The sequence below is a fragment of the Sarcophilus harrisii genome, chromosome 1, assembly GCF_902635505.1.
Source record: "Sarcophilus harrisii chromosome 1, mSarHar1.11, whole genome shotgun sequence".
NCBI classification, from domain to species: domain Eukaryota; kingdom Metazoa; phylum Chordata; class Mammalia; order Dasyuromorphia; family Dasyuridae; genus Sarcophilus; species Sarcophilus harrisii.
This window is the reverse complement of record NC_045426.1, coordinates 303,568,292-303,584,587: the sequence shown is the minus strand read 5'-3', so window position 1 is coordinate 303,584,587 and position 16,296 is coordinate 303,568,292. Positions and strand designations below refer to the sequence as shown.

Below are 16,296 nucleotides of genomic sequence, written 5' to 3'. Positions count from 1 at the left end.
CTTATTTAGGCTTTAAGAGAGGGCTGATGATTCATCAAAGCAAACTGAAAAGGAGTAGTCAGCTAGTAAAAAAAAGAACCAGGAGAGAGCAGTGACAAAGAATTAACAAGAGGAGGGATATTTATTTGTCTCAAAAGCTGCAGATAAATGAAATTTAAGTGTGTGTTTTTTTTTTAAAGTTTGCATGTAATGAGGAAGGAACTAATAAACTGGGGAAAACTGAAGAAAGGGAGGGAATGATAAAAAAGCCAAGTTCCCAGGGAAGAAGTGAGGAAGTGAAATCAAAGGCAGACACACCCTCGTTGCTTTGATTCTTCTGTTTAAGAGATCCGGTGAGGTCGAGGAGCTTTGGGACAGCCCCCCAACTGTTGATGTTGTGTTGGACTCTACCCTGCAGGGACAAGACGGACCCCACCTTCTGTTCCTTGAGTCCTGTGAAAAACAGCTGGGCACTGTTCTGATTGATTGACATCTTGGTAAAGAACCAGACCCTAGAAGGGAAAAAGACAAATTGAAGGGGTAAGAGTGACCACAGTCAATCCCAAAGGCTTAAGATTCCTGGACATTTTCTTTAAAGCTGGGGCAGAGCATGCCCTGTATAAAACAATGGAGAAAATGAAGTTTGTCTCTCCCTTTCCCTTCAGGGTCCTTTTCTTCCCTCTTGGATCCTTCTTAAGCCAATATACTCATACTCCATAGAAGGGACTAGAGCTGCAAGGAACCTGAGTAGATATCTAGCTCCATCTCTTCATTTTACAGATGAAAAAAACTGAGTCCCAGAGAGACTGACTTACTCAGACTCATGCAGGTATCAATCATCAGTGATGGTATTTAAACCTAGGTCCTATGATTTGAAAGTCATTATCATGGAACATCCGACAACATAGGTAACTACTCCCCAATCTCCTGACCACTATACCACTGACTTTTGTAGGCTATTACCTTGCTGGAGAGAATTTGCTGGACATCTGTAGCCACACTGCCCTAGGATCAGTGAAGATGGCTTGCCGGAGGAGAGCACTCACATCCCATCCCTGGGAGCTCTTCCTGGACTCTCTGCTCAAGCTGGCCTCCAGCAGAGCCAACTCCTTCCCCGAGACATGTACAGATAAGGAGCCATTGATGCTTCGATCTTTGTAATACCTACCAGCAGCCTGGACCTACAGGGTAGACCAGATGGAGGCAAAAGGGTCAAATGGGGTTCTGCCCTACAGAAGAGGGGAACCATAAAGGAGGCGTGGTTGGGGAAGGAGAGAAGGGAAAGTCTACCTAGTTTTCAAAGTCTAATTCACGTTTCACCCACTCCATGAAGTCTAGCATGCAAATAAATTCAAAAGAATTACTCTAAACTTGAAATCACTGCCTCTTTGGGCTTTACATGACATTGAGCATACACATTCTGGCATTCTTAGCTACTTTTTCAAATAATTTGTTGACTCAAATATATTTTAAACTGTATACAAGGACTGGAGCAGCTAAGTGGTGCAATAGATTGATAGAGCTCTGGGTTTGGAATCAGGAAGACTCATTTTCCTTGAGTTCAAATCTGGCCTCAGATTCTTACTAGCTGTACAACTCTGGGCAAGTTACTTAACCCTGTTTGTCTCAGTTTCCTAATCTGGGAAATGAGTTGGAGAAGGAAATGGCAAATACTCCAGGATTTTTGCTGAGAAAACCCCGAATGGAATCACAGAGAGTTGGACGTGACTGAAACAATTGAACAACAAAATGCAAAGACAATACTAATATAAACAACAAAAAAACCCCAGTAAAATGTAACAGAAGTTATATTAAATATAATGATCATTCTTGGTTCCAGAGAATTGATGATGAACTATATCTCCTTCCTTCCACTACAGAAGTGATAGCCTACAGTGGAAAAATATTGTATGCTGTCAGGGGAGTTTGCTGCATCACTTGATTCTACTAAGTTATTTTTTCTCTGTTTTAAGGGAAAATTCTATTGGGTAGAGACAATTTTACTAATTGTGGAGTTAAAAAAAAGCATTAATAAAACACTAGAAACAAGCTCCTTAAGTGCATAGATTGTCATATTTTAAAAGGAAGGAAACATTTATTAAATGCCTATTATGTGTCAGAACTGTGTTTTACAAGCATTATTTCAACTAATCCTCATAACAACTATTATTATTAACCCCATTTTGCAACTGAGGAAAGTGCTTAAAGTTACAAATCTAATTAAGTGTCTGATTCCAGATTTGAGCTTATCTTCCTGACTCTAAGCCCAGTTGCTCTTTCCACAACACCTCAACACACAACACCATCTAGCTGCCCCTAATAATTTAGCAAACAATGCAGTGTATTATAGTTACCTGTGCTTGTACCTCACTCCCCTCTTGGACTATAAACTACATTAGTGAAGGATCATTAGTCAATTCTCCCCCAATGTCTGGAACAACAATCTGGACCCAGGAGGAGCTTAATATTTACTGAATAAATACTTCATGTATGTTTTCCATGATGACAACGAACACAAAGTAGATGTCAAATGGATTGAGAATAGAGAAACCTTGGACTGAGTCAGTTCTAGTATCATTGCTTAATGTAGTAAACCAAGTAAATTAAAACTTGATTTTAGTGACCATTTTGCCTAATCTGATCTACTTTGTTTACTCAAAATTAAATATCTCCCTGGGAGAGAAATACAAAAATAAAGGGAGGGACCTGTCTACATGGCACTTTAAAGGGTACAAGTGTGTTCCTTATTCATATTATTTCATTTTATCCATGAAAGAATCCATATAGTAGATTCTACTATTATGATTTTATAGATGAGGCTTAGAGGCTAAGTGATTGGCCCATGATCACACAGCTGGTAAGTAACTGAAGTGAGATTCAAACAGAGGTCTTGCCATTTCTAGGACCAGAACTTTATTCACTAAGTACTACAGCGGAGAGACTGTAGATGTGGTATCAGAAAGACAAGATCAAATTTGACCTCATATTTAATAGCTGTGTGATCATGGCAAGTTACTTAATGCTTAGTTGTCTCAGTTTTCTCATCTACAAAATGGGATAATAATAGCACCTATTCTCTAGGTGGGTATGAGGATCAAATTAGATAACAACTACAAGGTACTGAGGAGAATTATTAGTAAAAGTGGCATCCCATATACCATAGTACAAACATTCTCTTCCTGTATTTCAAAGGGAGAGAAGACATGAAGAAGTTTAATTTCTTTCATCCTAAAAAGTACCAAAAAAGTACAAAATAAAAATAGCCATTTATGAGCAGTTTAACAGAAAATTTAGTAGAGTTTGTTTTTGTTTCAGATCCACCTTGAATTTTCCACCAACATCCCAGAAATAACATTTTTAAAATGGTGATTTCATCCTCATTCTAGGGGATCACACGTGAAAAATCCTCCTAGGGAGGCTGTTTAGAATTCCATAGATGATATAGTACCTGGAAATTTGGAGGAAGTGTCATGCTGACAGGATGCTTAAGTTGGGAGAAAAACCCAAAGTGAGACTTGGATCCATTCAGCTGAAGCAAGAACTGCAGGGATGAGAGGAAAGAGGAAGAAAAATCAAAGAACCAAGCTGGGTTCTCTCAGGAGCTCAGGGGAGAGCTTTATGTTGGAGATTCAGGGCAAAAAGTTCATCTAAAACTTAATTCAGGCCAATAACAGGAATCTTCTGCCATTCAAGATTAACCAATCAAAAAGCATTTATCAAGCACACATAGTGTGCCAGACCCTGGGGATGTACAATCAAGAAGGAGAAAGTCTTTATCCTCTAGGAAGTTAAATTCTAATAGGGTATACAAAATTATACAAAACATATACATAAAAGTATATGCAAAATATAATCAAGATAGTTAGAGTGGGATAAAGAAGCCAGCTCATACCAGTTTCTAAGAGCTGATTGTTAAATTTACTAATGTAAGCTTTTATACCTCAGAAAACTGGCAAATGCTATAGTAAATCAAGACTTGATTTATTGTGCTGAGGTCTAGAGTTAGGAAAATGGTAGAGAAAATGGTAATCATGCAGTTACAATTTCAAAGTGTCTCCTACATTTTCAGAGAGCTGAGCATGGCCTTAACCAGATTAAAATGTAATTGGGAAGCATTTAACAAGATAAATAGAAATACAATCAAACTTAGATAACATTAAATTTTAAAACTAACTCAATGTATGGTCCATTGGGATTCTTATGAATTAATTAATGGACCCTATTTCTCATTGAGTTTGACACCACGGGTCTGCAGAAGTTCACAATGCATTGAAGAGAATTAGTGATTTATAAGTACAGGATAGAAAAGATGCAAGATTCAAGAGATTCCTTAGGCCTGAGGTACCTCATCAATAAAAGGGGTGGTTTGATTCTAAGGCCCCTTTCAGGTCTAAATCTGTGGTCTAATAATATTATTTCAGTATCTCAATAACATTGAGAGCAGAATGGAATCACCAGAAAGATACCAGAGCTGGATATAAAGATTTAGGAATCATCTGCATAGAGATGATGATTAAACTATGAGATCAGATCATTAAATGAGACCGTGTAGAAAGAAGAGGACCCAGGACAGACCTTTCAGAGGTGTGATAGAAGAAGAAAAAAAAAAAACCGTAATACAGGTAGGATAGCATATTCCCATGAGGGAACAGTCTTAAAAACCCCAAAGAAAAGAAATTCCAAACCTTTAACCTGCACAAACCACCATCCCCATAGCACACAGGAAAAGGTTCAGAAGATAATTTCTGAGGGACTTGTGAAGGGCTGAAAGAACAAATCTAGGATTGCCAAATTCTATGGTTTTCCAATCTTTCCTCCTCCTGACAGTCACAAACTTCTTTCCCCAATAAGCCTGTACATTCCCTAAGATTTAGTTGGGCAGCAGAAGTTCAGTCTTTTCTGCTTGACCTATTTACCAGAGAAAACATTTATAAAAGCCCCCACTTGTAAAGGGCTGAAACTCTGGGCTGATGCACTGGAATCAGACAACCAAGCACTTAAGGCTAATTACCGATTGGACAATACTCTAATAGCATATGCTTGGAAAATGGCCCTTCTCACCATTCTGTGCTGGCTCGATCTGTTAGTGTACACAGAGAATTGTGGGAGGGATTAGGGGGTGGAGTGAGACAAGCCAGGGTCACTTTGGCTATGGATGAGGAGAAGGAAGGTGGCAGAGAGCTTGTATCCATCCCCTTCACTTCTCCCCCTAAAGATCAAGAATAAAGACCTAGGACTTTTGCTTATCCTGACTCCGGCTGATGCTAAGGCATCCAGGAGGCTAACTTGGACTTCACACCCACTTTAGAAGGAAACTTGGAAACCCAGAATAAGACAGACCCACCCTTTGCTTCCACCACCTGAGGACAGGGACAGGTGAACTTCCCCACCTGAGATATGATCTTCTGGCTGACAGCAGCTTGCATTGTTATACCACAGTCAAACTCTTCCATGGGATGCTGTCTGAAGAAGATCTCACCATTAAAGCCCAGTGCCTGAGGGATCCTCAGCTGAGAAAAAAACACACTCAGTGACATTCATTCTTCTGGAGAGAGGAAGTTAAAAGAATCCGAGGGAAGGATGGAGCCAGAAAGGAATCACATAACCTTGTATACCTGCGTTGAATGAGTCAAATCCAAGTTTAGGCCATGACGGTAATTTCTTTCCATAGTCCTATTATGATATCTTCCCTTTAAATGTAGAATATCCCTTTGATTAACTTTTAAAGTAGCTTCGACCTCCTGGTTACTCTGGGTAGAGAAGATGTGGATGCTGTTACAAACCACTTCTTTTCAAGTGGATATTGAACAGTAGTTACAGCTGTGTGTTAAATATGTTTGTGTACGTGTGCATATACACATGTGGGACGCACATATACATATGTGTGTATGTACATATACACATGTGTAGCAAAGAACTTTGTGCAAGTCAGCATGCTCTCTGCAATTTATAGCCTTGAAGAGCTAGCCACCCAGAGCCCTGAAAGTACGTGTCAAAGGTGGGACTTGAATGTGGCTCTTCATGACAAAGTGCTGATTATTAGTTTCATGCCCATGGTGGAGAGGGAATGGAGGTGGGGTGGGATTATAGACTCATAAATTCAGAGCTTGAATGCTATTTCTAGTCCAACCCCTCATTTTACAAATATGGAAAGTGAAACACTGAGAAGTTAAAATTACTTGCCCAAGGTTCCATAGGTAATAAGTATCATAACAAGATTTGTACTTAGGTCCTCTGACTCAAAAAAAAAAAAAAAAAAAAAAAAAAAGAAGGAAGGAAGAAAGGAAGGAAAGAAGGGAAGGAGAGAGAGGGAAGGAGGGAGAGAGTAAAGAAGGGAGGGAAGGAGGAGGATCAAACAACAATAGTTAAGGAACTTAACCCAGGATGGATAAGAGACCTACACATCTACACATTGTAAGCAGAATTTTAGTCAGGATCCTGGGATTCCGGAGTCAGTGCCCTTAAACTTAGAAGGGACTTTTATTCTACCATCTTTGTTTACAAAGAAGAAAACTGAGACCCAGGGAGAAAAACCCAAGCCCAAGGTCACACAGCTAATGGTAGAACCAAGATTCAGTTCCGAGTTCCCTTTAGCCCTTTCTAGCACCACCATAAGTTTAGACTCGACCTGGCAATAGTCTTTTGGGTTCCCAACAGAAACATAGCACAATAAAATCTCTATTTAAGGAATATTTACCAAATTTTTTTCACCAGAAAGTGTCCTGTCTCTTTTGCATCTTTGAGAAAACAAACCTCCTTCCTCCCTCCTGAATGAGAATTCTGGGACAAGCCCAAGTGCCAGGATCTTTTTGTTTTTTGTTTGTTTATTTGTTTTGGCCAAAATCCTTTGAATCATGGCTGGCCAAGGTTTCAATATCAAAGAGCTTCTTTCCCCTCCTGCACCCCATCCCATGGCCCATCAAAGATCCTACTTACGTTTTGTCGAATCTTTGTCAGCACACACGTGTCTATGTTCTTGGGGATGACCTTGCTGTTGTATGGATGAGTCAGAGTAACACAGATCTACAAGGAATACACATGAATCCAAGCACTTCCTGGCTTAAGCTCCCTGTCTCAGCTATTCCACCCTCCCTTGTTCCAGTCTCCTTGACCCACTCACATAGGGGCGGTCAGCCTGATAGCCCAGGGTCACGGTCTGCAGGCATTCTTCCAGTCCATTTACCAAGACCCTGGTCTCTAACATGTAGTGCTTCTGGCTTTTGTCCGCAGTAAACGTCTCCTGTAGGAGGAGGCTCTGAGGGATGGGCAGTTTGAAGGGATGCCTAGAATGCAGTAGAAGAAAAAAATTTTAAATACAAAATTAACAGGAGCACCATAGAGGAAAACAACAATAAACAAACTTCTGGGTTTACAAGTTTAGGATTACCATCAACCCCAAGACAACAAACAATCATATAGATTAAATATGTTCAGTTCTAAACATATTTCCACATTTCTCTTTGTGTTCAATATATCTAGGAGCAAATGGAGCTGAAAAGAATCATAGAATCATAATAATACAATCATGAACATGATTCTTTCCAACAATGAGATGATTGATGCTAGTTCCAATGATCTTGTGATGAAGAGCGCTATCTACACCCAGGGAGAGGACTATAGGAACTGGTTATAGATCACAACATAACATTCTTACTCTTTTTGTTGTTGTTCGCTTGCATTTTGTTTTCTTACTCATTTACTTTCTTTTTTGATATGATTTTTCTCGTGCAAGAGAATTGTATAAATACATCTATACATATTAAATTTAACATATTATTTTAACATGTTTAACATATATTGGATTGCTTGCCATCTAGGGGAAGGAGTGGGAGGAAGGAGGAGAAAATCTGAAACATAAAACTATGCAAGGGTCAATGTTGTCAAATTATCCATGCATATGTTTTGAAAATAAAAGACTTTATTAAAAATAATAATATGATCATAATTTTTTGCATTTGTTTTTTCACCTGTTGAATTTTTTAAATAGTATTTTATTTTTCCAATATATGCAAAGATAGTTTTCAATATTCACCTTTGCAAAACCTTGTTACAAATTTTTCTCCTTCCCTCCCTTACCTCTCCTCACCCCAAGACAACAAACAATCATATAGATTAAATATGTTCAGTTCTAAACATATTTCCACATTCATTGTGTTGTGCAAGAAAAATCAGATCAAAAGGAAAAAAACATGAGAAAGAGAAAAAAAAAAACAAGCAAACAACTCCTCCCAAAGATGAAAATGCTATGCTTTGATCCACATTCAGTCTCCATAGTTCTCTCTCTGGATATGGATGGCTCTCTTCAGCCCAAGTCTATAGTTTTTAATCATAGTTTTAAAGCTAGAAGGATTCTTAAGATCATCATCATTCCATTTTATGTTTCATTTTACATCTATTTCCACTTTACAGTGAAGGAAACTGAGCCCCAGAGAAGACATGTGATTCGTGTTTCAGAAGCAGGATTTGAACCCAGGAATTTAGACATCCAGACCAACCTACTCATTTTACAGATCATAAGTTCATAGATAACAACAATTAGCAGTTATATGATGCTTTCAAATCTACAAAGTGCTTTATTTATGTAATCTTATTTGACCTTAACAAAAACTTGGGAGATAGGGATAATTATCCTCATTTTACATATGAGGAATTGAGGTCCAAAGAGATTAAGGGCATTGTCCAAGGTCACACAGGTTGAGAGTCAGAAGTAGGATTTAAAGCCTTTAACATCATCTGTTCTAATCCACTCATTTTATAGATCACAAGTTTATAGATGATGATGATGATGACGATGACAACAATGACGACAAGAGGACATAGATGATATCGATGATATCTAATATATACATAGTACTTTAAGGTCTGTAAAATGCTTTGCATATGCTATCTCATTCGAACCTGACAACAACCTAGGGAGGTATTATTATTTCCATTTTACATATGAAGAAACCGTGACATAGAGAGATTAAATGACTTCCATTAAATTGTAATTAAAGCTTGAGGGGAGAGGTTGTCTTTTTTAAAAATTTGTATTTATATTTCTAGTGCTTCGCACATAGTAGTAATAAATGTGATTATTGCTCAGAGGCACATAGTTATTAATTGCCTGAGTCAGGCTATGAACTCTGGTCTTCCTGACTCCAAAACCAATAAATACTCTTTGCCCTGGGTTACAAAAGCAAGGAAGCCTGCCTTGGTTTCCTAACCAAACAAGGCAGATTTCCTTGCTTTTGTAACCCAGACACCTCTTGCAGGGAGAATGGGTTGGGAAGGGAAACCGAGGCTGGCTGATGACCTGAACTGGAGGGTTCCTTGCTTCTGGTACAAGAGCCTTTCCCTCTTCAGCTCCTCCAGCTGGCCCTCTAGGTGCAATCCGGCAGGCTGGCTTTTAGAATCAGTCCACATGGCCATTATTAACACAGTGGTCTTCCTAGGCTGTGATAGGAAACACAAAGCACAGGATATAAGAATGAGGAGAAAGTCACAAATTCAGTTTGTCTTGAGGGGAAACAAGGGTCAAATTATTCAGGTGCTCCTATACATGCCTGATTATTTTTATGTTGTCTCTACTGTTATAATGCAACGATCCCAAAGGAGGAATTATGTGAGTAATATGAGCACATGCATGTATGTGTGTATATATGCATGACTTTATATATATATATATATAGCTAATTACTTATATGTTGTCTCCTCCATTACAATGCAAAGGTCCCCAAAGAGGAAGCATAAATATATGGGTGTTGCATATACCTATTTTATTTACCTGCTATATCCCTATTTCATTGCAAGTCCCTTAAGGGAAAGAACTGCTGTATGTATAAATGTATGTATGTGTGTGTGTGTATATATCTTTCACATATCTATTTATGTACATATTGTTTTTCCTATTATAATGCAAAGGGAGGTACTGATTCTGCTTTTCTTTATCTCTCTAGCCTAGCACAGAATAAGCATTTAATAAATGCTTAATTTTCTTGATTGATGATGTCAAACAAGAATCTCTGAACTGGACTGAATCTGACCTCTCAGAACCAGTTTGCAGAGCACTGACAAAGACCAGAGGTCACCTGAGCACGAGGACCACCCCAAGGACTCTGGGCACCCTGGACAATGTACTGGGTATCATATCTCCAGATGTCACAATTATTAAGCATCAAAAGTGTCTGTGACTGGTCTCAGGGACTGACCTTACAGAAAGAGGACAGGGCCCTCCCAGCCAAACCCCACAACAGAACCAGGGGCCATGTTCTCACCCACTCGGTGTGTCTATAGGCAGAAGTCAGGTTCAATCCCTGCCTGGGACCCTTCAACCAACAGTGGAAGAGCTTCTTGTCCCTGCGATTCTCCAGGTGAACCTTGATCTGAATCAGGGGACTCCAGGTGGTCACCAGCTCACCGTGGCTTCGGAGAACACTCTGGTCCCAGGTAATCAATGTGGAGGCCTGGAAATGAGACAACCTCCCAGGGGAATGGCTCCAGCTTTCTGAGCCCAGTGGGAAAAGGTTACTTATCTCCTCTAGCATTGGGAGTAACGGGTTTGTAAAGAGAAGGAAGGCCAGTCCAACTATTAAGAAGCTGGAAACCAAGCACCAGGGGGAAAAACTCATTGGTCCCAAGTCAGCACAAAGCCAAAGCCAGATTTGCTGAAGTGCAAAACATCTCCTTAAACTAGAAGAAAAAATAAGGCCGGCCTGAGGCAAAATTGGGAAAGAGATGAAGACTAGACCCGTTTCTATCTTTCCATTTTTAATCCACTGTTCCCATGTCCTCTCTTTACAGGTTCTTGCTCTGAGCAGGAGTTACCCAACAGGCTACTCATAAAGGCCAAAAGTATTGCCCTTCCGAAGAGTATTTCCATTTGTATGGCAGAAAAGATAGAAAGACCAAAAAACCTCATAGAATGATCCAAAGAAAACTCTAATCATGGAAATTTCAGACAGTGGGAATGGGTCAGTAGAGGAATGTTAATATTTAGTACATCTAGAGTCCTTTAAGGTTTGCAAAGAACTTTACAAATATTATCTCATTTTCTTCCCTCATAGCAATCCTGGGAGGTAGGTGCTATTATTATCCCATATTATCCCAGAAAACTGAGACTGAGAGAAGTAACTTGTCCAGAGTCTGGTTTCAAATTTCACTTTTGATGCTTACTATCTGGGTAACCATGGTTCTCTCTCATGTAAGTTCTCTGACTTTTAGGTTCTGGATCTATAAAATAGAAATAATTCTATCTAGCTCATCTCCTCAACAATTAACAAATATCTAAGGCAAAATTTGAACTTGGGTTTCTCTAACTCTAAGTTCAATACTTTATCCACTATACCACATGGAAATTCTCAAATCATACTCTCTCCTTTTGGGACAACTGTTACAGGATGTACAATTCAAAAAATCTTATATTTATAAGAGACTTAAAGGTCATCAGTTCTTGATGCTGGAGTTGGCATCCTAGGACCCTAGTTCAAATCCTGGCTCTATGGCTTACACTCACACGCATCCTCTGCACACAAGGACTCATAGGATAACAAAATCCTGGGATTTCAGAGTTAGGGGAAGCTTAAATACAGTATTGAATGGTGGAAAAAGTCAGTAGGAGTTGGGAGAACCTGGGTTCAAATTTGGCTTTTGATTCTTATTATCTGGGTGACAATGGCTGTAACCTATGTGACTTTTAGTTTCTGGATCTCTAAAATAGAAATAGTTCTATCTAACCTATCTCCTTCAACGGATTCTTAAAGAGCTTTGCAGATTTTAAAGGGTTACATATAAATCATCAGCTTGCTCAGAATAATTCGGCATAGTATTATATTTAGTATATACATATATATATGTGTATACAAACACAGATATACATAACAAATGCTCACTGATGATGAAAAATCAGGTTCCCCCAACAACAAGGAGTCTCACCTCTCAGGAGCAAGTTGCTAAATATTGACAAGGCTTCTGCCAATTGAATAAGGAGGGACCTATGTACAAGGACTTTGTCATACAAAGCAGAGATACACATTTACATATATAGATATTATATGTGTATCTATATATATAGATACACATACACATATGTGTATGTGCAAATCCTCTCTATATCTTAATAAGTATTTCTAGACATATAGAACATATAGCTTAATCATAGAGGTATTTCTTGAGTGCTTATTATGCATCCAACCATTGAACAGAAGTCCTTGGACTCACCTTGAGGTAGGTGATGGTTGGGGTGTAAATGTGGATCTTCCCTTCTTTGTTTTGAATTTTGTCTTTGCACGACAGCTCCACTACTAGGTTCTTGATGGACAGGGCCTTCCCTGCTGTCAGCTCCCAAATGGCCTGATACATAGAACGGTGAGGCTGGTGCAGCCTGTGAGCCAGGGACAATAGCAACCATGGGGTATCCAAGTTCAATGCACCTGTTTGGGGGTGGGGAGAGAGAAGAGGAAGGAAGGACAGAAGAATAGAAGCCATGGGACCACAGCCTTCTATAAATATTGAGTTCCTTTGTCAAGGAAAAAAGAGAGACACAGAAAAGCTACCCAGGTCTAAAACATGTGTAGGTGTTTGGATGAAATACTGGAATTAGGTGGAATTGATTTGATTCAAGTGGAATCAACTTGGAATCAAAAGTCTGAGTTCAAATCCTGCTGGATAAGTCACTTAACCTTTGTCTGCCTCATTTTCCTCATCTGTAAAATGAGGATAACAATAGCATCTACTTTCACAGAGTTATTGTGAGGATTAAATGAAATAATGTACATATAGCTCTGCAAGCCATAGCCATTATTATTATTATTATTGATGTTGTTATTACATGCAAACTTTGCTTTCTGCTGACCAAGGGACTAGAAAGGAACAAGTATATGAGGCCATAGGAGTTAACTTTTAACATAATCTGATAATAACAGCCTTGTTACCAATATTCTTTTGGAGTTGTTAAGTCATGGAAGACAAGAGCCTCTGAAGAAGTGAAAGTGATTATCATCCAGACAGTGATGGATGGATATGAGTTGACTGTAACATGGTACAAAGAATTATGAAGAACTGAAGTAAAGGATAGCATCAAAGTAATATATAAGTAGAAAAAAGGATGAGTTTGTCATGTATTAAAAGAAAATGATAACTGATCAATGAATGAATGAAAGAATATTAACGATTTACTATGTACCAAACATTGTGTTAAATATGGGAGATACAAATAACAAAAGGAAAGATAGTCCTTGCTCTCAAGAAACATCTTTTCTTTTTTTTAAATTTTTTTTATTTACAAAACATATGCATGGGTAATTTTTCAACATTGACCCTTGAAAAACCTTCTGTTCCAACTTTTCCCTTCCTCCCCCCCCTCCCCTAGATGGCAAGTAGTCCAATATATGGTAAATATGAAGAAACATCTTTTCTAGCAAACTTAATAAAATTTAATTTTTTAACAACAAAAATCTATTTTTTTCTACTTTCTGTTCTTATTGCTACAATGGAAAAAAAAGGAAAAAAAATCTTGTAACAAATATGCATAGTCAAGAAAAAACAAATTCCCATATTGAAGATGTCAAAAGCTTACATTCTAATAAGGGAAATAGCACACATGAGAAAACAATGGCCAGAGATGAATATTTTGGTTTGGAAAGAAAAAGAGTAGACTATCCTATCCAGAAATAATGTCAAGAGTTAATTTCATCATGGTTCATGGTTCTAGATTTGGAAGGGTGAGTAGACAAGGAAAGGAAAGGAAAACAACAATTTTTGCTGTAACAGGGTGGGTGACAAAGTTGAATGGGAATGGATAGACTAGGATGTACATCCTTAGAGGGAGGATCTACATCTACATCAATGAGATCACAGATCTATTGGAATATTTGAGTCCTGACGATCCCCTATATTATTAAATCCAGAATGGCAATGTTGATTTGAATGAAAGTAGATTCTGCCTCCTTTGACTTGACCCTTTTTTCCAATTCATTCCTTGAAAGATCCCCCCAGAAACTAAGTGTTCGGTATATGAAGAAAAGGAAAAAAACAATTATTTATTGTTCTGTTGATTATCTAGACTTAAGAAAGTGATGGAGAAAATGCTAACAATGCAGATTAAACTTAAAAGTGTGCTACAGGTTTTATTGTTAAATATTTATTATCACACTCCTGCCTTACTTAAACCACACTTGCAACTCCTATAGAGTTATTCCTCTATCATTCTATTCACCCAACTAAAATGAAAGGGTCAAGAATCATGTCTCAAAATTGTTTTGATTCCTAGAATCTAGGAATATGCTGGGTCCCAAGGAGCCATCCAATTATGACATGAATTAATAGGCCACAAATTGGGCCCTATTGAGATCTTTTAGGGAAGAAGTCTCAATGGGTATTCCTTCACACCAGTTCCCTAAGGCACACTAAAAGTTTTCCCAAGAAATTAGGGATGTCCTGCAACTGCTCACCTTCCCATTTCCATTGAAGACCACGAGACATGTCCTTCCACTGAAACCCAGCCATGAAGGGCAGGCGACCATTATACTGCACCTTCAGGTGAGTGCTGATCTCCACGTGGCCCTGGGAGAAGCTGGAATGTTGGAACTGTGTTCGGTAATCCACCTGCCTCTCAGGCACCTGCAGCAGGAACTAGGGGAACAAAGGACATGATGTGACTGATGGCATCCTCAGCCCTTCTCCCGGGAATAGCACCATGGTGGTAATGAAATCAAACATAGGGAATCAATGGATCATAGCTTTAAAACAGGGGTTTATAACCTGGATATGTGGATTTTAAAAACATTTTGATAATTACATTTCACTATAATTGGCTTTCTTTGCAATTTTATTTATTTCATTTTGTACACTTAAAAACCATTACTCTGAGAAGGGGTTCATAGGCCTCACAGACAGCCAAAAGGGTCCCTGACACAAAAAAAGGGTAAGAACAGAGGTCCTTCTTCATCTTTGTAGTTAAAAACCACTAAAAAGTGGTTTGAAGCTAGTAGGAACCTGAGAGGTCAAGTTCAACCTCCTCATTTTTTTTTTTTAAAGCTTTTTATTTTTCAAAACATATGCATGGATAATTCAACATTAGTCCTTGCAAAACCTTGTGTTACAATTTACTCCTCCTCCCCCCCACGCCTCTCCCCTAGATGACAACTAATCCAATATATGTTAAACACAGTAGAAATATATATTAAATTCAATATACACATACATATTTATACAATTATCTTGCTGCACAAGAAAAATCAAATCAAACTGGAAAAAATGAAAAAGAAAATAAAATACAAACAAACAACAAAAAAGATTGAAAATCCTGTGTTGTGAACCACCTTCAGTTCCCACAGTCCTCTCTCTGGATGGTAGATGGCAGGCCAGAACTGGCCTGGATCATCTCATTGTTGAAAAGAGCCACATCCATCAGAATTGATCATTGTATAATCTTCTTGTGTGTACAATGATCTCCTGGTTCTGCTCACTTCACTCAGCATCAGTTCATGTAAGTCTCTCCAGGCTTCTCTGAAATCAATTCTGCTGCTCATTTCTTACAGAAAAATAATATTCCTTAACATTCATATACCACAATTCATTCAGCCATTCTCCAATTGATGGGCATCCACTCAGTTTCCAGTTTCTTGTCACTATGAAAAGGGCTGCCACAAACATTTTTGCACATGTCACCCTCCTCATTTTATAAATGAGAGGTTAAATGACTTTCTTGGGTTCGCACAAACTTGTGATGCATTTGAACCCAGGTTCTCCTGACTCCAGATCTAATACTCTACTTCTTCATGATAAGGAGCAAATGCTCCCTGGCCATCAGCTCTGATGGCTACCAAGTTTCCACCAGAGTAAATCCGTATCACCAAGTGTGGTTCTGTCTGGAGGCAGGGGCTAAACTAAATGACTCCTTGAATTCTCCTTCAATTATAGATGTCTGAGACTGTGGCTTAGACATACCTCAGTGCTTCCCTCTGTTTATTGTCTTTTCTACCTCATAGACTATATTTCAACAGCCTCAGGAAGAGTTGACAAGGCTTACCTCCATGAAGTAGTTGCTCAGGGATGGGCCAGAGTCATTTTTGAAGGTCTGGCTGATTCGGAGTTTCTTTTTATTGTTGATTTCATCCCAGTGTTTCCCATAACTCACTTCCAACATGGAATGCAGACGGGACATACTCTCCTCATGCTGTAGTTGAACCTGGTTAAAAAAAAAGCCCCCTCAATGTTGATTTCCCCAAGGTTGGACTTGCCCATTACATATTATCTCTGCAAGACTACAAGCTTCTTGAGAATAGAACCTTGTCTTATTGACATTTTGCTTCTCCTCCAGATCCTAGCACAGTACTC

General features: G+C 38.7%; 1 protein-coding gene across 1 annotated transcript in view; it reads right to left on the bottom strand.

Annotated features, from left to right (window-relative positions):
* Positions 1-16,296, bottom strand: part of LOC100916970 — a 160,622-nt gene that overhangs the window by 81,821 nt on the left and 62,505 nt on the right. Inside the window, exons 26-37 of the mRNA XM_031945439.1 lie at positions 15,989-16,147; positions 14,409-14,589; positions 12,178-12,389; positions 10,236-10,424; positions 9,275-9,414; positions 7,100-7,262; positions 6,916-7,002; positions 5,595-5,729; positions 5,370-5,489; positions 3,428-3,520; positions 943-1,160; positions 298-491 (exon numbers count right to left, since the gene is read on the bottom strand). Coding sequence (XP_031801299.1) covers positions 298-491; positions 943-1,160; positions 3,428-3,520; positions 5,370-5,489; positions 5,595-5,729; positions 6,916-7,002; positions 7,100-7,262; positions 9,275-9,414; positions 10,236-10,424; positions 12,178-12,389; positions 14,409-14,589; positions 15,989-16,147 — 1,891 coding nt within the window. The remainder of the gene's footprint in view (positions 1-297; positions 492-942; positions 1,161-3,427; positions 3,521-5,369; positions 5,490-5,594; positions 5,730-6,915; positions 7,003-7,099; positions 7,263-9,274; positions 9,415-10,235; positions 10,425-12,177; positions 12,390-14,408; positions 14,590-15,988; positions 16,148-16,296) is intronic.